Source organism: Vicia villosa, linkage group LG2 (assembly GCF_029867415.1).
Source record: "Vicia villosa cultivar HV-30 ecotype Madison, WI linkage group LG2, Vvil1.0, whole genome shotgun sequence".
NCBI lineage: Eukaryota > Viridiplantae > Streptophyta > Magnoliopsida > Fabales > Fabaceae > Vicia > Vicia villosa.
In genome coordinates this window covers 113,675,088-113,698,614 of record NC_081181.1, presented here as the reverse complement: position 1 = coordinate 113,698,614, position 23,527 = coordinate 113,675,088, and the positions used below count along the sequence as shown (strand labels likewise).

Genomic DNA, 23,527 nt, shown 5'->3' with positions numbered 1-23,527 from the left:
ATATATATATATATATTTTCTATTTTAAAAGTAGAGTTTTTCATGGTCAAGTTTCATAATTTTTTAGTGTCTTAGGAATTAGAAATTAGGGATATGGAATTGACACAAAACAAGCTTAGATTGTTCACATGTTTAATTTGTTTATTGCTAAGTATGTATCTTATCATGCAATTTTTACTAGTGGTGTGAGAAGGGAGATGAAGACAAAGGCAAAGAAAGCCATGAAGAAAAAGGACATTGCCCCTCCTGCAGCTTGTAATGGATCTCTGATATGTGCTTGTGGCCTACTGCAAAGCAATATCCGAATTGTTCTGCTTGCTGATATGTGCTTGTGGCCTACTGCAAAGCAATATCCGAATTGTTCTGCTTGCTAGTATGTGGTTCTGCATTGGAGATTTTATTAGACGAAAGATATTCTACCTTACTCTCAAAACTCCAAATCAATATACTTCATTGCATTCTATATGAAATATATTCTACCTTACTCTCAAAACTCCAAATCAATATACTTCATTGCATTCTGTAAGTGACAAGATTACTTGTATTTCTGAATCCATATACATCCTTAAAGATTACTCGTAGTTCTGAATCCATAATATCAACATATGCCTAATTTTTACGGTTAAATTGGCTTGAAAATGTAAAGGAGACAAAGAACCGAGTAGAAAGGTAGGGGTTGCCAGAGTAGACAGACAACAGTTGACAATATGAATAAGAAAACGAGGGCTAGAGTAGAAAAGCAGTGGTTGCCAGTAGGGATGTCAATTGCATCTGTTAATGGGGATCCCTGTGGGAAATATCTGTGTGGAGATCCGAAGTTGGAGATTTTTTTCCCCGTGGGGATGGGGATGGAGGGAAAAGTTCCCCCGATAACACTTTGGGGCGGGGATTGGAAAAGTATCCTCCGTCCCCGTGGATTCCCGACTCCGACGATATATTTTAATTTATATATTTTATATATTATATAATTATATAATTTTACATCAAAAATATTAATGTATTAGAAAATGAAGAGTCATTAGAAGTTATAGATTTGTCACACATAATCAACCACTTGCGTTGTAGTAAATTAGTGTAAGCACGGTAGCAAGTTATGTTACTATTTATTTATTTATTTTTACATAAAAAATATTAGCAACATCGAGTTCTTTTGCTTTTTTTTTATTTATTATTGATGCAAGATGTATTTTTATTTTTTTATAAAATAAAGATGCAAATATACGCGTTTTAAAAAATACGAAAAAAAAAATAACAAAAGACTAGTGTCATATTTTTGATCAAAAAGTGTAGAAATTTTCTTAAGATTCGATCTCCGTGGATATCCGTGGGAATCTGTGGGGATGGAGGGAAATATTCCCCCGTGGCGGAGATTGGGGATGGGGATGGGGACTACATTTGGGGGCGGGGCGGGGAGCGGAGAAGCATCCTCCGAACAATATCTGCCCCGTTGACATCCCTAGTTGCCAGAGACAACAAGGTGGCAACGGTCGGAGAACACATATTGACAACAAAAAGGTTAGATAATTTTAGGATGGTGTTTTTTTTCCTTTGTCAGCTTTACTTTTTTCCAATGTAAAAACAAGTTTGTCACATGGCATCGGTAAAAAATAAAGCAAAAGTTACTCTAACGTTGCCGCACCAACATTAGAGAATCCGGATCCCCAAGATGGTTGCTTTCTATGCTTCTGTTGCTATGCTGTTAAAGGCGCATCTGGGAGTTATGATAACACGGTTATTGTTCCTTCGCAGTTGAGACTCTTCATTGAGATTTCAAGTCAACAATTGAAACTTGCTATTTGCTATTCATTCGTAAAAACTGCTCCATGAAAGGATTAGTGTGATATAGCAGTGCTCTTAAAACAATTATATTCAATCTATACTCTGTTATCAGTAGATATTCGACAACATAGATAAAGTCTACATCCCTTATCCATACCAGAATTTATAAATAAAACCATGAATTCAACATAATCATAATCTAAATCGTTCATTCCATTTATCAGCAATTCTTTATTGATCAACAACTCTTTGTGTACCTGCCTTTTGATACATGTTTGTTTCAATGTTGACAACAGATTACAGACATTTTCTAATGGAACTTTTGCTAGGATGATAAGAAATTTTGGCACCACAAAAATAATGAAATTTTAATTTCATTGAATTATTTCTTTTCTAAAGCAAAAAGACAAGAACATGTACCAAAATCAGTCTTCTGATAAACAAATAAAAAAAAACATTAAAAAAAAGTGGTCAATTGATAAATAAATAACGTAACTCTAGATACGTCTTCATTACATTGGCTTGTGTTTAAAAGAGCTATCACATATCTTTTGGTAATGAGCAGCACAAAGTAACAAGTTGTTTAACAAAACATCAAAATTGGAGTAGATATATAAGAATCTATAACTGCCAATAAAGTTTTACCAACTTACCATAATCTACTTAGGACATACAACTGCAGATTTGATGAAAATTCCCAAAAATTTGCCACGGCCAAAGACATTCCATGACATCCCTTTTGTGGGAAAACAAATCAAAAGAAGATTATGTTTATCTCTTCCTCTTCTTGTTTCCAGCACCAGCACCCTTACTGAATCCACCAAAATCATTAGTTGTGTCAGCTGTATTCTGCTTCTTCGATCCCTTCCGGCCTCCAAAACCAAATTTGGAGTTCTTAGTATCTCTTTTCTTCTGCGTCTTTCCCTTTCCAAAGGCTTGCTTTGCCTTACCTCCTGATCGATCCCCTGGCAACACTCCGGGCCTTTTCTTCTTTGACCTCTCAAACACTTTTCCATCTTCAAAACCCAAAGCCTTATCTGGACCGTCGCCTCCGTCAGCAAACCCGCTCTGTTGTCTCTGCTTCCTCCACTTCTTAACAGATTCAATGTCGTCCTTTTTCTGCTTGGCCCTTTCTTTCAACTTCTGTGACTGAATCTCTTTGGACAATCTCTTCGCTTCCCTAGCCTTTCTTCTCTCATCAGCCTCTTCCATCTTCTTCTTCTCTTCTAATAGCCGACTTTTCACCTTTTCCATGTGACTATCTGCCTTCACCATTTCAGCATAATAATCGGCAGGTCTCAAGAAAGGGAGCCCCATTGACTCAAGCTTCTCAAAGGCTTGTCTAGTTCCCTCCAATGCCTGTGTGTAAAACGATAGCTCTCGAGCCAAATCATCATTCACATCTACTTCCTGCTCTTGATCAATATCAATGGAGAGCTTGTGCTTCCAATCCACATTCTCTGGCCAGCTTATGTCTCCAAGTTTATCTAATATCGCTTCTCTATTGTTCACTGCAGTTTTTGACGGTTCAGCTAATTTGACATCTTCTTCTGAATCTGAATCTGACGGTACCTCATCCAAATCTTCAGTTTCATCGTCAATCATTGGATCATCATTAACAAAAGGCACCACCATTTCAATCTATACAAATATCAATGAAAACAAATCATATTACAAACCAAAATAATACACATTGCCATGCAAAAACTATAATTTTCCATATGTTAAAAACAAGATAAACAGAAAATTAAAAACATCAAAAGAATTTTTTTTTACAACAAATAGGTAAGAGAAATGTATCACATTAAAAACAAAATATTAAGATACATGAGCCATAAAAATAATTATTTTGATATGCATTACAGCTACCGCAATTGCGGAGTGAATTAAAATCAGGTGTGATTTTGGTCACGTTGGTTTAGTTCTTTTCAATCTTTCTTAAATATAGTGAAAAATCTTCATTTTAAAAGTTTTTCAACCATATATTTCAAACACCATCCAATCAGGATTCACACTGCAATTGCAACACCGCACCGTCAATTTAAAACCATGTTTGTAATTACTGGAACCTAGCAGCTCAAAAAAGAATACCCTTTCAGGGCTCTCAAAACACAAAGAATGAAACCTAACAATAGCACAAGCTCATCTCTTTACACGATGAAGATGGCATAGCAGCAAGTGAAATTCTATTAAAAAAACATATCTAAGAGCTCAATACAGTGAGATAAGAACCCAATAATATAATTTCAGAACAAGCATAGCGTGGCAACAAAAAATATGAATTTAGATGAAAATACAACATGGAAAAGGAAAAGGAAAACGAAAGCGTGTATGGACTCACCGTTTTCTAGTTGCAAAAATCAGCAGAGAAAAATTTAGGGTTTAGAGAAAGGGTTTTGGGAGGCACAGGTACCTTGAAATAATGGAAAGCGTGTAATTGTATTTTAGATTCGTTTTTTTATCCAAAGCCCCAAAAACCGCTACGGGTCATTGCAAAAAGGCTATTTTGGGCCTCCAAAATCAATTCTTTTATCCCACCACCTCAAATTTACTTGACACCTCCCAATTTCCTAAAATACTATGGATTACTGAATTTTTCCCAAAATATTTAGAAGGACTACGAAATATTCGATAGTTTAAATTTTCACAGTTGAGATTGTGCCAATAGTTTTGTACGGTTGTGATTACACCGACTATTATATTAAAAAAAACATCTTAGAATGTCTCAATATTTGTTTATGACAATTACGGCATTCAACAGCGTGAAACTTCCTGTTGATTTTCGGCTCCATGAGGACACCATCATTCTCACTTTTCTGAGATTCAAATTGGATAATTTGTTTCCTTACATTGACAATAGAAAGGTGGTTAAGATCAATTTTTGTGCACCATGGACTGATATTGGAGGAAAGGTGTAATACAACAACACTGAGTTGCAGACTGGTGAAGATTTGAAGGTTTTATGGAGAACATATCATCGTAGGCCAACAAAGGGATCGATCGAGTTTGATGTAACAATTTCTAGATTTGTTGACAATATAATCAAGATGTTGAAACGTCTAGAATTATCTAGTATTATCTAAGTTTTGTTATTTATTATTGTTTTATGAAGTTATGCAATTGTCTATTTTAAGTTGTGTTAATTGTAATGTGTTAAATTTTGCTAACCCCGCAATAATGAAAGCGATAAGTGTTATCTAATAAAACGTTAAGTTAAAATGTCTCAATAATAATACCATTTTTCTTGTAACTACTTTCCCTATCTTTGTGTGCATAAAAATGGGTTCTTCTTCTCCGAATTCATGCTAGAGTAGCATAGGATTTTGGTGATTAGTTCGACATCGGGTAAGGTTCATTTTTTCCTTTAGCTATCTAGAATGTGGTGAAGAATGAAACCTGCCCAGTTTTTTACAATTTTATTTTCCAAGAATCAAACTGCAGAGATGTCTTATTTTTGGATGGTGCTATAGTTAGTTTTCCTTGGTAAAAGCACATGATTCATTATGTAGTTAATCAATCTATTATTTAGGAAGACGAGACCTACGTTGAAAATATTTGGAATTCTAGAAGTGGGATCAATGAGAAGCGAGTGGGCATGACTGTTGAAATTAAAATCATTACCTTCAATATCCATTTGATCATAATCTTGCTCCATGAAGGGTAGGTTGCACACTTGAGCAAGATCTTTAAGAGACAGGGTGATAGGGTGTTTCTTAACCTCAGAATTGATGATGCCATCTTTGTAGGAAATATTGACGTAGAACATTTTCACTAGTTTTTGGTACCTCTCTCGAGGCTTCTCAAATACAAAGAAGTCCTTCAAGCCAGCAAATTCGAAGGCTTCCATGAAAGAGCAGTTCTTGAAGATATTTTCATCCGAGTAGTAAGAAGCAAATAGTTCTCTACCAGCCTAGTCGAGGTTGAAGTTGGTTTATGATCTTGGGAAGAGAAGTCTTTAGAGAAGTATGAGGATAAAGCTTTGGAAGAGCGAGTTCTTTTTATGGCTATTTTGAGGTGATGATGGATGAGTGAGAAAACTAATATGTTTCTAATGCAATGCACAAGTGAGGGAATGATGAGATGAGAATAATGATAAGGTTACCTATATATATATATATATATATATATATATAGATTTTGTCTAAACGATTGGACACTTGTGTTAATCAATTAGCAACAGTAAAATGTGAGAAAGTAAGGCCATAGAAATAAATGCTGATCTTGAAGGGGATAAAAGGATATATCAAGCACTCCAACGGGACCAAATAGAGAGTAAGGACATGGAAATAAATGTATCATACTCAATCGGCCAGTTGTATAGCATGAACGTTGACCCCTCAGAAGTGGTTGATCCAGCAAGATAGAGGACAACAAGAATAACCGGCGGCTAGTCCACCTTGTTATGTTTTCAAATTTTCATTTAATGTTATTTTTCAAATAATCAATTTTCTCACAAATTTGAATTTTCATTTAATGTTGCTTTTAGGATAATCAATTTTCTCATAACTAAATAATGAACTCCAATTTGTAATAAAGAAATTGAAAATTTTGAAATACTTATTTCCTTTGTGGTTGTGTAAGGTAACAATGAGTTTAAGGTATAACCTGAAGGATCGAGGCCTAACACAAAGACTCACGGGTGTTGTTGCAAACACCACGAGCGTTTGATACAACAATCAAAACCCCATTGTGCGAATCACACACACAAAGAAATGGCTAAACCACTAGAACGATAATAACGCCCCCTCTAGTAGCTAGCTACTCTAGAGGCCGAGGTGGGTTTGCCACACGTAAACCTCATACCATGTTTTTACCTAGGGGAGGGGCTCCGATCCTTGGTCGGGCATGGTCTCAAAGATGTCCAATAAAATTCGAGGGAAAAACCTCGTAAATTCGCACGGAACCCAGAGCAATGTACTCAGGATCAAACACATATACCATAAATAGGTAAAAATAACATCATATCTACTTTATTTCAATTATACTTTAATGTAAAAAAAGGGGATGATTGTTAGTTTAGAAGAAAAATGACTTCCCATCATTGAGCATCTGGTCTGGACGAATTTGGTCCCTTAAAATATGCAGAGGATGGTCAAAATGCCCCACTTGCTGCGAAACATTCTCGGAGGATGATAACACGAAAATGTATCGTTTATTTGACTCGATTTATATCAATTATTTCCTTATTTTATTATAATTATGTTATTTTATTGTGATATTATGCGAGTATTTGCTTTGTTTCAGGTTTTATGCTCATATTGAGACTATTTGTGAAAAGGAGAAGAAATAGAGCTAAAATGACTACAAATTGTGCCTAAAAGATGAAAAATGGGTGCTGAAGTGAAAAGGAGGTGCAAAGAAGACCCAATTGTGCAAAGATGCAAGCCCAAACCACAAAGAATGAAGAAATGAATATATATATATATATATATATATGTTATAAAATATATATAATATATATATATGTTATAAAATATATATAATATATATTATATATATATATATGAAGTGGGCCCCGCCCAATGTTTATATACATATATATAACTAAATATATATGTTGAAAAGTAATGTGACTTATGTCACATTTTTGTGTGACGGTTGTCACCAACAAGTGTGCCTATTGGCACAAGTAAAAAGAAGTGAGACGCCCGTCTTTGGAGACTTGGGTCCCACGTCTCCACTCAGTAATGCGAGACGCACGTCTTCAATGGATTTTTAAGACCAATTCAAGTGCCACGTCACAAATGGAGACGCCCGTCTCCACCTCTCCACTATTTCCTCCACTTCTTTCTCACACAAGGCGCACGTCTCCAACTCTTTCCAAGTCAAAACCGTTCCTAAATTTTCGGGGAAGAAAGAGGAACACGTGAAGAAGCAGTTACCATATTTCTTATTATAAATAGAGGCTTCTACAAAGTGAAAAAGGGTTGGACCATGCTTAGTCCCAGCCACCATTTTTAGTTCAGTATTATTTCCCTTTCATTCCAGCATTTTTAATTCCAGCTTTTATTTCTACTTTCGTTCATATTTTCTCACAATAATTTCTACACCGGAAATTATTGTGAACCTTTAACGGATCTAACCTTACGTTAGATTCAGTTTTTATTTCCTTGTTTAATTTACACCGAATAATTTCTGAAGAACAATCCAACCAACCTGTGGTGGAAGTTCAAGTACTACAAGATTCAAGTTTTATTTCAGATTTATATTATTCAGGTTTATTATTTACCGCCTTTATTTATATTTATTGCATGATATATTATATGCCAATTAATATGCCTATTATTATGAACCGAATCTATTTATGCATGTTTAACCATATTAATATGTCTGGCTAATTTATTTAGATGTCGGTATGTAAAGTAAGTTAACCGTGGGATCCGAAATAAATTGGCTTAATTATGGTTTATTAAATATCACTTGTTTTTGGTTTGTATGTCTAATTTAATTAGTAAGTCTTAAAACCAATAGAGCGAAAGTTTGAGGTTTTAAGACGGTCAAAGGTTAAAATCAATAGAGCGAAAGTTTGAGATCTTTAACTGGATAGTAGACATAGGACATTAGTTTTAAGGATGGCGAAAGCGTATTAAAACTAATTAGAACTTATTTATTTTCAAAAAGTGTTTTTACACCCGAGCGGGATGGCGAAAGCGTACGTTAGGGATATTAGCATGTTCCGAGTCAACAGAGCGAAAGTTTGAGATTAGGAGATTTAAGTAGATAACGACTTCATAAAACAAGCATTTTATTAACTATGTTATTTCCAAAAAGCGTTTCTAAATCTGGTGGGATGGCGAAAGCGTACATTATGAGTTAGGATCGTAGTCTTAATCAACAGAGCGAAAGTTTGAGAGGAGGACTTTTAAATGACATAGTTAGTAAAGATCTTTGATTTAATTAAAATCTGGCCAATGGAACTTCGGATCACCTAAGTTAGATGAACTACATACCGATATCCGCGCATTTGTATTTTATTTAGATTTAGATTTTAGTTTCCCCTTAAACAAAACCAACTTTCATTAGCCTTAGCTTTACATAGTAACTTTAGATAACGGTAGGTCGATTTATAGTCCCTGTGGATTCGATATCTTTTAAAACTACACGACACGACTGTGCACTTGCAGTTATCCCGACTAATAGATACGCAAAGTCGCGATCAAGTTTTTGGCGCCGTTGCCGGGGACTATTCAAGTCGATATCGTAACTCATTGTTACACCGTAGAGACTAAGGCATTTTTTTAATTAGTTACAATGTATCACCCAAATTTTTTCTACAACTCCCAACAACAATATTTCGAGGGATACCAAGAATCCCATAAATCCGACCTCGAAATACTGTTGGAAAATTTCAATGCGTCACCAATTCATTCTCACCCAAATTACCTCTGCAACTCCCAATCTCAACATTTCGAGGAACCACAAGAAACCTACAATCCAAACCTCGAAACATTAATTGGGGATTACAACTCGACACTAGCTTATCCTCAATCGAATTCCCTCTACAATCACCAATCCCAACATTTTGAGGAGACACAAGAATTTTATAATCCCAACCAAACCTATCCTCAACCGAATTTCCTCTATGATCACCATAATCAATATTTTGAGGAGTCACCAGAATCCCATAAATCCGACCTCGAAGTAATAATGGAAAATTTTAATGAAACATCTATGATGACAAGGAACTTTGTGGAAACACAAAATGCGACGCTAACCTACTTCGAGGAACCACAAGAATCCTATAATTCTAACCTCGAAGCATCAATAGAGGATTTCAATGCAACGCAAACTTATCATCAACCGAATTTCCTCTACGATCACCACGCCCAACATTTCGAGGAGTCGCAAGATTATCATAAATCCAACCTCGAAATCTTAATGGAGGAATTCGTTGAAGCACAAACTCTCTCTAGGCTAGAATCTATGATGACGAAGCACTTTGAGGAAACACAAAACGCAATGCTAACTCCCTTTGAAGAACCTCAAGAATCCCATAATTTTAACTTCGAAACATCGATGGAGGATCCCGACGAGACGCTAACTCACTCTAGATTAGAAGCCATGATGGAGCACTTTGTAGAGACACAAACCGTCCAAAACCAAGAGTTTATCAAACAAAGTCTTCAAAACAATGAAACCCTTAGGCAACTGACCACTATGGTTGAGTCCCTCGCGACCCACAACATGGAATTAGAGACTCAAATCTCCCAACTTGAACAAAAACCACTAGGAGACTTACTTGAGGAGTATATTGACACAACCATTAGTGAAAAACAAATTGATATTCCTGAGGAGAGTGATAATGAGATGGAGGAAAATGATAATGAGAATGAGGAAAGTGATAATGAGATGGAGGAGAGTGATGATGTGGTTGAGAAGAGTTCTAGTGGGAAAAGAGTGGAGATTGAGAAAAATCCACCAACACCAACTGAAAGGGAGGTTGTAGAAGAGGTAGAGAAGGAAGCACCTATAGTTGTTCCTCTTCCCTATACCCCACCGATTTCTTTCCCGCAAAGTTTTGTGGAAGCTAAGGTAGACTCCAAATCCATAATGTATGTGAAGATATTGGAAAATATCCACACTAATGCACCCTTATTTGAAGTCTTGCATAAAAAGAGAAATTTAGACGACCATGAAACTAAGGATATCATTAGTGATAAGAGGGTAAGGTTAACCTTTGAGGTGGTGGATAATATCACTAAGCTCGAACTTGAAAAGCTGATACTTATGATCGATCCAGAACCGCCACCACGATTTCAAAAGAATGAACCACCCCACAGAAGAAAGAAAAGAAAAGGTGAGGGATATATGAGATGGCTTGATAAGTGGCCATGGAAAACGAGGTTTGTTAAAAGTTCAACCGAGGAGTCATTCTCAAGAGAACCACCTTGAGTGCTTGCACTCTTAAGCCGTCGAGCTATTGACGTTAAACAAAGCGCTGCGTGGGAGGCAACCCACGAGTTTTCAATTTAATGTTTTCCTTTTATTGTTTGAACTTGCAGATAATAAAGATATGGATCGCCTGTCACGTCTCGATCATATCTAGGCGAAAAACCTATAGATGATCATCTCAAAGATGAGAGGGTCTCCACGCACATTCCTACGAGTGTTGCTGCTGGTGGTGACACAAATTGATGAGTATGATAGGAGAAGGTATTTCCTCCGGACGCGGAGTGGATTTGGTCGTGATAGCCCGCCGGTAGCATCCATACAGGTTCTGTTTTTCCTTTTTCACCTTTTATCAAAACATTGAGGACAATGTTTGGTTTAAGTGTGGGGGAGAAGCTTTACCGCTTTCATTTATTACTTTATTTATTGTCTTCTAGTTGTGTTGTCGAGTCTTTATATGTGATTTTCAGTTGCTATTGAGTTTCCCCAAAATTTGAAAATTTTAACCTCCAAAAAAAAAAAAAATTTGAATTTTGACGCATGGCATACACACTCCGAAAGTATAGAGGTTGTCACACTTTAGGCATTGTTAGAAAGACTTGGAGATGTTTCAACAACATCGATACTGTCCTGACACCCTAAACCCCCTCATTATGTGATATCAATTTGGATGCCCATTATTTCGATACCTTAGGCTCAAGTTTTCAAAGTAGCTCTTAAGTAGTTTATATTAGCAGTCGGCACCATCTTAAGCACAAACTACGTAGGGAGTCGATGAATATAAGTGAATGATCCTGTTTTTTTTAAAATGATTGAATTGAAGAATAAACTTCTAAGTTAGGTGACCCTCACCCGGTCATTTAGCCCAATGGTTGTTAAGCCAATAAGGATTTAATAATTAGCACCCGCTGTTGGTTGGCCTAGAGGTCACTGGTACTGGGCTTGGTAGGGTGGACTACGGTCTGATCCCCCGCAACCGCAGTTGGGAAAGATGGGGCTTTACCATTTAAAAAACCAGAACCCCGTGCTAAAGAAAAAGGATCATAGTCGCTAACCGATTTCCCCTACTATGTGCGTGTACGGATAACGGGCTTAATGTGATTGCGCTTGAATGAAAAGAGTGAAAGGAAAAACGAGAGATATAGGTTGAGTTATAATGGCATAATTCGAATTGGTTTGTATAAGGAGGGAGTTTTTGACATTATGTCGTTACGGTATCCTTGGTGTTGGCATTTAGTACCTATCGATCTAACCTTAGCCTAGTAACCACGTATGACTAGGAGTCGTGCCGTGCCTTTGTTTCAAAGACTTTGCTTAATCATTTTCTTTTACCGTGTGGTTGATTGCTTGAGGACAAGCAATGGTTTAAGTGTGGGGGTATTTGATAACACGAAAATGTATCGTTTATTTGGCTCGATTTATATCAATTATTTCCTTATTTTATTATAATTATGTTATTTTATTGTGATATTATGCGAGTATTTGCTTTGTTTCAGGTTTTATGCTCATATTGAGACTATTTGTGAAAAGGAGAAGAAATAGAGCTAAAATGACTACAAATTGTGCCTAAAAGATGAAAAATGGGTGCTGAAGTGAAAAGGAGGTGCAAAGAAGACCCAATTGTGCAAATATGCAAGCCCAAACCACAAAGAATGAAGAAATGAATATATATATATATATATATATATATATATATATATATATATAATATATATATGTTATAAAATATATATAATATATATATATGTTATAAAATATATATAATATATATTATATATAATATATATTATATATATATATATGAAGTGGGCCCCGCCCAATGTTTATATACATATATATAACTAAATATATATATGTTGAAAAGTAATGTGACTTATGTCACATTTTTGTGTGACGGTTGTCACCAACAAGTGTGCCTATTGGCACAAGTAAAAAGAAGTGAGACGCCCGTCTTTGGAGACTTGGGTCCCACGTCTCCACTCAGTAATGCGAGACGCACGTCTTCAATGGATTTCTAAGACCAATTCAAGTGCCACGTCACAAATGGAGACGCCCGTCTCCACCTCTCCACTATTTCCTCCACTTCTTTCTCACACAAGGCGCACGTCTCCAACTCTTTCCAAGTCAAAACCGTTCCTAAATTTTCGGGGAAGAAAGAGGAACACGTGAAGAAGCAGTTACCATATTTCTTATTATAAATAGAGGCTTCTACAAAGTGAAAAAGGGTTGGACCATGCTTAGTCCCAGCCACCATTTTTAGTTCAGTATTATTTCCCTTTCATTCCAGCATTTTTAATTCCAGCTTTTATTTCTACTTTCGTTCATATTTTCTCACAATAATTTCTACACCGGAAATTATTGTGAACCTTTAACGGATCTAACCTTACGTTAGATTCAGTTTTTATTTCCTTGTTTAATTTACACCGAATAATTTCTGAAGAACAATCCAACCAACCTGTGGTGGAAGTTCAAGTACTACAAGATTCAAGTTTTATTTCAGATTTATATTATTCAGGTTTATTATTTACCGCCTTTATTTATATTTATTGCATGATATATTATATGCCAATTAATATGCCTATTATTATGAACCGAATCTATTTATGCATGTTTAACCATATTAATATGTCTGGCTAATTTATTTAGATGTCGGTATGTAAAGTAAGTTAACCGTGGGATCCGAAATAAATTGGCTTAATTATGGTTTATTAAATATCACTTGTTTTTGGTTTGTATGCCTAATTTAATTAGTAAGTCTTAAAACCAATAGAGCGAAAGTTTGAGGTTTTAAGACGGTCAAAGGTTAAAATCAATAGAGCGAAAGTTTGAGATCTTTAACTGGATAGTAGACATAGGACATTAGTTTTAAGGATGGCGAAAGCGTATTAAAACTAATTAGAACTTATTTATTTTCAAAAAGTGTTTTTACACCCGAGCGGGATGGCGAAAGCGTACGTTAGGGATATTAGCATGTTCCGAGTCAACAGAGCGAAAGTTTGAGATTAGGAGATTTAAGTAGATAACGACTTCATAAAACAAGCATTTTATTAACTATGTTATTTCCAAAAAGCGTTTCTAAATCTGGTGGGATGGCGAAAGCGTACATTATGAGTTAGGATCGTAGTCTTAATCAACAGAGCGAAAGTTTGAGAGGAGGACTTTTAAATGACATAGTTAGTAAAGATCTTTGATTTAATTAAAATCTGGCCAATGGAACTTCGGATCACCTAAGTTAGATGAACTACATACCGATATCCGCGCATTTGTATTTTATTTAGATTTAGATTTTAGTTTCCCCTTAAACAAAACCAACTTTCATTAGCCTTAGCTTTACATAGTAACTTTAGATAACGGTAGGTCGATTTATAGTCCCTGTGGATTCGATATCTTTTAAAACTACACGACACGACTGTGCACTTGCAGTTATCCCGACTAATAGATACGCAAAGTCGCGATCAGAGGACTCCAAAATTGCGGTGACACTAGCATTGGATCACTCAGTTAAACGTTGAGCCAAAGAGGCATTCTCAAGATGTTGATCTTCTAAATATCTTTAAGCCACATAAAGGGAACCTTAAGTAGACATTAAAGTATCTCAGGTAGAATCTAGAGAATCATCCTTTCTTGTTTCACGCCTCACAAAAAGAGTTACCTAGTCGACATGAGAGCCAAAAAGATTGAGGGCGCGCAAAGCATCACCTACCTCGGTAAGAGAAATGAAGCCGAGAAACACTTAAAGGTCCCGCTACAGTTTTCATTAGCTAGATTCTTCGTCTTAAAAGACAGAGCTCCTCTTCATCCTTTGTTGAGTCTGCATATAATTATTACCAAATAGGCACATTATAAATAATGGAGCTGATGATGAAGAAGGCAAGTGCATTCGAGTCGTACCAAAAATATCCTTCTTTTCCTCCTTTCTACGAGCCTCCATTAGCATGCGACGTCGATGAGTCGTTTCAAGTGCTTTCGCGAGGCTTCATCCTGATGAGTAACACCCTTGAGGTAACCTAACTCCTTGACAAAGCCCAGTAGCCCACTTTCCATATAGAAATGACCCTCGTTCCAGTACTTGGGAAACAAGCTAATGCATGTACCTCTCACTCGGTCCTCGATCGCGCATACCGTTGCATGATACTTTAGGCGGAGTGGGTAACCAAGAAAAATCGATTTTCAAAATGCTTCAAGCTCTCTAAAAAGTCCCTGAAACCACAAACAGTTGACATTTGGTGAATCAAACCACGACCTCATGCCTGAGTCGCAGAACCCCATTAAACTTTGAAAGGATGGATGAAAATGGTTCCCATTTAAATATCCACACCAATATTGGAAGACTTTTACATACACCTAACTCACAGGGTGTAGCTACGACAAAGCAACCATCAATCATTCATAATTTGTATTTCAAATCCATGGGGCAGTCAAAACGCCAAGATCGACAAAAAAACTCGTAGAAAGAGATGACACAATCACCATACTTGTTACATATCTCTCATTTTCATCGGGAAGGCAAAAAAAGTGATCGCGGATGAGGAAAATACGACAAACCCTTGCATCGTCATTAGGGGTGGAAATAGGCTGGGTGGAGTTAGGCTTTGCCAAGCCTAAGCCTGGCCTGTCAAAAAACCGAAACCTAAGTCTGGCCTGTAACCTGTCGTAGGCTTATTTTTTAGGCCTGAGCCTGGCATTTTTGAAGGCCTGGTTAGCCTGTCAGCCTACATACAAGCCTATTTGTTTTAGACATATGTAAATAAGCAATTAAAATATTGTTTAAATAGACTAACTTATTTTAACTTACCTATTAGCATAAGTTTTAGGAGACTATTAGTTTAAGAAAACTTATGAAAACAATGTTCATTTGGTGTTTTCATCTTATTTTCACAAGTTCTTCAAGATAATCAAGTTTTATTTATGTATTTTAATACAAAGTATAAAACATAGCATAATGATCGTAAAAAAAAATATTCATATTTATTTAAATAGGTCGGCCTGATAGGCCTAAAAGGCTTTTTTAGGGCCTGAGGCCTAGCCTTTTAATTAAATAGGCTTATAAAGAAGCCTAGGCCTTTTCTATTTAAAAATAATGTGTGGCCTGGCCTGATCCTATATAGGCTAGCTTGTAAGCCACTGTTATCGGCCTGACCTATTTCCACCCCTAATTGTCATACAGAATGAGGCTTAGGGACAATTGTTCCGAGACGACCGAAATGACCATCATCCAATCATTCGGAGGGAGTTTTCATTTGGTTGGATTGATGGCAACGCATGATAACTACCATGAGGACGAGTGCAAGCGATCCAAATCCAAGATACATCCAACGACTCTCTGCATCATACGTCTATCAAATACTGGGTTGCTATAACTACCCACTATATAAAGGATACGCACAAAGAATTCATATACACAAATTCAAATTTCATTCACTCTTCTATTTCATTTACTGACTTGAATGTTGGAGTGTTAATCTTGCAGATGAGCCTTTCTTCCTCCACATCAGAAGCTCTGATTCATCGTTGCTCATTACAACCACCGTTCTCCGATTATTTATGGTTCAGTAACTGGACATATATATATATATATATATACATACATTAGAAATTTGGTATGGATAAGTAGCATAGACAGTAGAAAGCTAATTATTATATCTTGGAAGGTTATTTGCTCACATTTGTCTAAATGGGGTCTTGGTCTGAAAGATATTAAGACAACAAATAAATTTGGTTGTTTATCTCTTTGTTAGAAGTGCTCGCTATCAATAATCAATGGTTTTTTTATTCTTATTAGTAGATACTTCAGGCACAAAAAATCAATAATGCATCACATGTCTTCTTTAATATGGCCTGACATTAAACATTCATTTTTCTTTTTGAAGGAACATAGTAAATGGTAGGTTAGTAATTGAAAAAAAAAACATTGATTTTATGAACGGACAATTTTATGGAAAATAAAATACATCAATTGGAACATTTATCATGACTTATCCATTTTTCCTCCTCAAATTGTTGAATGTATTTTGAAGATTAACTTGTCATTTGATAATACTACTGTCGGTAAATTCATCTGAACAAGATCGGTAAATAGTTATCTATCTTTTAAAGATGCATATGATTGTATCAAGAGAGATCACATTGAGCCTTCTTAGACAAAATTCATTTGACATCCATACATATCATTTGCTAAGTCATTAGTGACTTACAAACTAATGCATATTGTTGATGCAAAGAAGACAACCTAATTCGAGGTGCTCTCTTTGTAATCATGACGTGGAAATTAGAGACCACTTATTTCTTATATGCAAGTACACTTTACTTTTTTTGCATTGGATGGAGTGGTTGTTAGACATGAACATTGATAGAACTAGTTATGAAAACTTATTCAAACTTGTTGATAGAAGTTGGATCTCTCAAATTCAGAATTTAACCATAACTCTCATCACAATAATTATTTGAAAAACTTGACACACTAAAAATTATATTAGGTTTCAAAATTGTAAAACTGACTTTGGTAGATATATTTTTTATGTTAAACAATTGGTCTATATGACATCTACTTCTTTCAAGAGACAATGTATTTTTTAATTCACAAGATTACAATTATTAAATGTCTTGACATGAAATGTCGACCTCCTCCCGCACTTAGAAAAACTTCAAAAGAAAATCCTGTAATATCAATTTGTGGTGACATATTTAAGAAAAATTTAGAGACATTCTTGAGCTTTCTTAGCTAAGATTTTGCACCTCTTTCAAGTCAAGTTGAATGGCATAGAATCGTGCTTGCTGTTGAAATGAATTTTAAGAATTTTAAGACTTAAAATTAACGAAATAGTTAAGCAAAATGAAACTAAAAAAATAAATTAAATGACCAAAAATCCAGTTAAGCCTATCTAAATTTCTAAAAAATGACTTTCATTAGTAAAATCTCATAAATGACTTTGTTTTTTTGTAAAATCTTGAACAAATCATTTATGCAGTAAAATCTCAAAAATGACTCTTTTTTTTTTTTAAGTATAATCTTGAACAAATCATTTATGCAGTAAACAAGCAAAATTCAGCATGCAGACTAGTAATTGTAAATGGACAGCATATATCCATCTAAAACAAAGACTAAAGTTTAACAAGAAACACAATTCAAAGGTATTCCTTCTTTTCATTATTCTTCCGTCTGTTCATTATTTTCCTGATAAATTATTTTATACAGGAAATCATATAATATAATGGACAACACCCAGTTTCATTGACTATATTACTTACTAGGAAACTAACTAACTTTGAAGCTGAGAATAAGATACAAATCACACACTATATATGATCCAGGTTATTTAAATGGGTTAAAAGTAAAAGCCAAATTAAGAATGAGGGATCATAAAACAAATCTTTTAAGACTATTAAAGGTCAGCAGCTGTAATACACTTTGAGCTACAAGCTATATCCGAAACAAGATCGCGCTCTTGCTATTGAGTTAGGTTATCTTCCCAAAATGCGGCATGTGATCCTAATGACCAGCTTGCACGTCCTCTGTCTGTCCACTCTGTTGAGTGTCGTTACCAACGTTTTGATCGTTACTCGGTTGTTCTTCAAGTCTCTGCTGTAGATTATATTTTTATGTTAGTGAGACATCATGGTAAGCCGTCGTATCAATATTTTATGAGTTTTTATCGGTGTAAAAATTTCTACATTTCCAACAGTTCATTAATAATATATATGACTTTAGAGGTAATTTTATTGATTGATTAAAGTTAAATATTTTTAATGATATGATGATTATGATTGAGATATTTAACATCACCTTCAGAGCCGTGTTCTCGGAAAGTAGCTGCTCATACTCGCTTCTAATGCGGCTTATTTCTAATCGGAGGGTAGCATTTTCTTCTTTCAAAACATCAGCACGCTGAGCTAATTCGTCGCATTCAGCCTGAAAACAGCACATGCAAACAGGAATCAGAAGTGTGACAATTATGAGCGACCAACCATTGAATGAAATAAAGGCTACAAGGAACTCTAAATGACCTGTTTGCGCAACCTGGATCTCCGGGCAGATTCCCTATTAGACTGCTTCCGTCTTTGCCTTTTAAGCTCTCTTTCATCCTAAAAGTTAACCAGAAAAATTTAAATATTTATATAAGAGGTGCAAAAATCATTGGTCTGTTGTAACAATTAACCTGTAGCCAAAGTTGTGACTGAACACTATCCCGTGATCCACCAGTAACTATCCCGCCCGCGACGGTAGTAGCCGGAACCTTTCCACGGAGAGCAGGAATGTTGGATGGAGCTGGCGTTCCCCAATACTCCATTCCTATATTTAAGTTTGTCGCCGGACCAGTAACAGCTCCAGGAGTACCAGCCGCGGTGATAGGCATGATAGACATAGTTTGATTAACCACCGCGTTAGGTGTATTAAGTCCCCCGTTTTGAGAAGTGTGCACTGAACTTCCATTTTGAGATGGTTCACCTGTAATTCAATAGAAAAAAGGTACCCTTCAGCCTTTAACACACATATAACATGGGTTTGAATTGCATTTGCATATAGAATTAGATAGTAAAAATTAGAAACTATATTGGTTGGAACAGCAGAAAGTAACAATGCCAAACCTTCGAAAGAGTCCTGCCTGTCTCCAGATTTCAATTGAGAGCCCTATAAAAACAGAAAGACATTAGGTAATACTATCTAAGTTCCTAAATGCATGACTACGTTGACTAAATCACAGAAATTAAGAAAGTTGGTGGTAGTATTAGTTTACAAGCTAACAATTTTTAAATTATTTTTACAAGTTTACCCTTCAAGAGAGCGAATTAGTTTATGTTTTAATCATAATATTTATTATTAGTTGTAGAAAAAGATGTAAATGACCATCAAAGAACTTACATTCTGAGAATTTGCATCACTTCCTTCACTAGTACCTTCAAAACTTCCACTTTCACCACTGCAAATCCAACATTTTCTATCAGCACAAATTGCCAGAATTTGCAAATGGCAAAATAAACTAGTCAACAGGCTTGGAAAAGTAAATCACTGCCAAATTTAATGTTATATTTCCGGTTATTGAAAGTGCAGTACAGCCACAAGATTGATAAAATACAAAGCAAATCAAGTAGCCGTGTCCGGATCTTCAGGCACTAGAAGATAAATATTTTATTTTATTTTTAAATGCAGTTTTTAACATCTAGTTATTTAATTATCAAAATAAGCTTGAATAATGTATTACAAAATTGCAGTAAATCAGACAAAAATATTAAAAGGCCTGCACTTATGATACAGTACAGCATATTGAATAGTGGTTCAAATTCACTCCTCCAAAGCACCAATTTTTTTCTCTTGGACAAGCCAGACTATAACAAGTTTTATTGGGCACATAATATAGTTCTCAAAATAAGTATTAGCCAGATCAAAGCATAATACTATTCGATGACAAAAGAGTGTATGGACTATGTCATGGCAGAGTCGAATCAACACACCATAATTTTACCTCTTTGAGTGATTTCCATTAGCAGATGTGCCAGTTGTTTTACCATGTTCATTATTTTTCCCTGTAATCATGTTCAAACTACCCAAACTTCCTTTTGATCTTTTGATTGGCAATTTTTCCTTCACCTCAGAAGGCTTACCATCAGTTTCTATGCTGGCAGGAGTGTTTCCCTGCACGTAAACTTACGTGTTAGTTTTTCAATACTCGTATAAGAACAAGCTCTTCACAGAAAAGGAAAAGAAAGGACAGACAGACAAGGAGAAAGAAAGAACACAAAAATACAGAAAGGGGGAAAACTCACCGAAGCCTCAGCAATACCATTGGGAGTAGGCATCGCGTAAGGACTGTATGGATAAGATCCCTGCGTAAATTTTCCACAGTTAGCAAAGAATGGGTGGTGAATTAATGATTCAATAAAAATATGATAACTTTCGGAAAACATGGTTTATAATGATTACCGGAGGCATGGATGGATGAGCATATATGCCACCATGGGGATACATTGCAACATAGGGATGTGGTGGAGTACCATAAGGAGGCATAATATGCTGCAAATAATAATTTCATTAATAAACCAAATATAACACCGGGAAGTGTTCAAAACAGATATCTTGATCCAGCTAGGTACTACATTATTTGGCTACTGATGAGCAATAATAAAAGATTGCTAGCTTGCAATATTCATCACGATTAGTGTGCATCGAATTAAGCATTTATGATAATATAATATATGCATTACCTGGACACCCCACATATAAGGGTGAGCTTGGGGACTTTGTGCCATGAATCCATGTGGAGGCATAGGAGAATATGCCTATACAATGAGAAAGCTAGGTGAATCAAAATCTAATACTGACAAGGGAAAATTATGTGTCGAAAATAACTCTCTTTCAAAACCTGAAAGCTGGCCCAATCTGTATTAACTGCTCCGGTGCTGGTGGTGGTCGAAGACTGCTCCTGGAAAAACAATAAATGTTACTGTCGTCATACAAAATGTTTCGTTAACTGTCAATGTAAGATGAAACCAAAGAAATTCAATTCTACCTGTGACGTCGGTGGCGGCGTCTTTGACTCCTTCTCTTTTGTGGTTTTATCCATTTCACTGTTGCCCATACTTTTATATCAGTGAGTTACAAAACTAAATACCTAACCATTCTGCACAATACATATAACTTACGTTACAAGACAATATAAGAGACACCATTCTCTTTCGAAATCGAAACTCACAACCAAAATCTACAAATATATAGTTAAGCCTGTTAGACCAAACAGTTCAATCACATGCTTCAATGTTGAATTAATCTACAAAGTTACAGTCTTTATACTGCATGTATAAGTCGCATCCGTGAGCCATTACATTAACAACACTCCATCCTAATTTCCCTCCCAATCAATGCAAAATCATCCAAAAGCCCAATTTTAAAGTTGATTTATGTTATATTCAAATCCAACATGGCAAATTCAATTATCAAAGGCAACAATTATCAAAGCCGAAAAATCAAGATGAAACAAACCTAAGACATAGAATGAAATTCATATATCAAAACCAGCTAGGAAATATGAAAATTTGAATAGCTCAAATCGATTCAAAGCTAATAAAGCAGAGAACTTTCAAATTACCGGTCAAAAAGAGATTGAGGGTCCTTCAGAGCTGGTGAAGAAGAAAAACAAAACTTGATCTGCAGAGGATGTTGAACGAAAACAAGAGACGCAATAGATATGCAATTGTGGTCAAAATTGGCAAGAAAAATAGAAATTGAGTGAAGGGCGAAGGTTATTTGAAAAAATTTGTATAAAATTTGATGTTGGGTTTTTTGAGATTGATTGGATGAAAAAGGGATGGAGAATTGGGGAGAGATCAAAAATTAGGGTTTGTTAGGTTACGGTTAATGTTTGTTTGGATTTGGGTGTTGTTCGCGGAGAGGAACTCGTGGGTCGTCGTACGGTGTTTCACTCTCGAGTGAGATTTTCGTTCCTATTTTGCACACCATGTGAAATCCCCTATTTACCCCCTGTGCCCACTTTTTCTATATATATTTTATTCTATTTTTTAAATTCATAATCATATAGTTTCAATTAATATTTTAAAAATTCAAACCGAACCGGCCGGTTCAACCCGTTGGACCGTGAATCGGAGATGCGGCAGGTCAATCTTTCAAAATTGCTAGTGGATCAAAATCAGAGTAGAATCGAAAAAACCGGATTGAACCGTACAAAACTATTCGAACCATATAATCGGAGCTGGTTTTTGTTTACGGTGATTTCCGGTAAACAACCGCTAGTCTTCCAAACTATAATAAATATGATTTGGTTACTCGCAGGATCGACTAGATTGATCCTAGGACATAGTCAAAAAGGTTGTTATTCATGATAGTTCGAATTATGTCTATGATTGATGTGTCTCGAAATAAGAAATACTTAAACAAAGAAATAAAGATTAGCAATCACCTTGTTATACACGTAAATATAACACCAGTGAAAAGTGAGTTAAAGATAAAATATAAGACAAAACTGTAAAAGTGCAAGAATCTTAAAGTGCAGAAAAGTTAAATGCTTCGAAGATAAATGACATGAAAATAAATAGTGCAGGAATGTAAATGACCAAAAGTAAATGAAACGCAGTAATATCGAAAGATACTTGAATAAAGGAAAATACACATGTATTTAAAGTGGTGTTGGTGTCATACGTACATTTCTCAGCAAACTCTTTCTCTTAACACTTGATACTTGAGCAATATGTGAGTGATTTGTACAAAATGAACACACGGAATCCTAACATTAAGACCCTTATTTATACTAGTTTCGACCCTAACGGTCCTACACTAATTTAATGCCACGTTGCCCGCAGAAAATCCAGGGATGCCATCTGTCTTCGTGCGGTTACATAAACTACTTCAAAATTCAAATCATCCCGCCTGAATCTCCCTTCGACGCGTGGCAACATAATCAGAGTCGAGAATGCCACGAAACCACGCTAAGCTTCAGTACTTCGCATATTTCGCAAAAACGTCTAAGTCCCAAAGACTATTCTTTTCGAATTTAACTTCAGTGCTAACTATCTTTGTTCCGACTTAAACATTATTCTCGAAGCATGGCCATCAGTAGCCATTTTTATCTTCAAAGATGATCATCAGTAACCATCTCCTTCGAATTTCAGACCTTTGAAGGACATTCTTTCCAAACGAAATCTTCAACTAACAAATTGCCCCCAATAAATGCCTGTTTCGAAAAAAACAAGAGAAATAGGTGTTTCTTGTTGTAATAAGATTTCGTTTTAGAGTTCCGAGACTATTGATTGACGTCATAATCATTTATGACTCTGTTTCCAAAACGTCTTTTCATTTTCAAAGATGTCTACTCATAACTTACATTCCCACGTTCTGGTCTTACTTCATGAT

General features: G+C 35.7%; 2 protein-coding genes across 3 annotated transcripts; both read right to left on the bottom strand.

Annotated features, from left to right (window-relative positions):
* Nucleotides 1-2,258: 2,258 nt before the first annotated feature.
* On the bottom strand, nt 2,259-4,221 carry LOC131646637 (probable rRNA-processing protein EBP2 homolog). The gene is made up of 2 exons (XM_058916623.1): nt 4,121-4,221; nt 2,259-3,420 (listed from the first exon to the last, which is right to left on the bottom strand). Exon 2 carries the CDS (start codon nt 3,412-3,414, stop codon nt 2,551-2,553), a length of 864 nt encoding a protein of 287 aa, XP_058772606.1. The 5' UTR covers nt 3,415-3,420; nt 4,121-4,221; the 3' UTR covers nt 2,259-2,550.
* Nucleotides 4,222-17,782: 13,561 nt separating this feature from the next.
* On the bottom strand, nt 17,783-22,105 carry LOC131651820 (bZIP transcription factor 16-like). 2 transcript variants are annotated; one of them, XM_058921524.1, is made up of 13 exons: nt 21,750-22,105; nt 21,174-21,284; nt 21,027-21,086; nt 20,869-20,943; nt 20,588-20,677; nt 20,431-20,490; nt 20,130-20,299; nt 19,529-19,586; nt 19,255-19,297; nt 18,825-19,114; nt 18,673-18,750; nt 18,452-18,577; nt 17,783-18,250 (listed from the first exon to the last, which is right to left on the bottom strand). In XM_058921524.1, exons 2-13 carry the CDS (start codon nt 21,240-21,242, stop codon nt 18,158-18,160), a joined length of 1,212 nt encoding a protein of 403 aa, XP_058777507.1. In that variant the 5' UTR covers nt 21,243-21,284; nt 21,750-22,105; the 3' UTR covers nt 17,783-18,157. The 2 variants fall into 2 exon arrangements, with proteins under 2 accessions (XP_058777507.1, XP_058777508.1); XM_058921525.1 differs by having other exon boundaries at nt 17,783-18,247.
* Between the last annotated feature and the right edge of the window lie 1,422 nt (nt 22,106-23,527).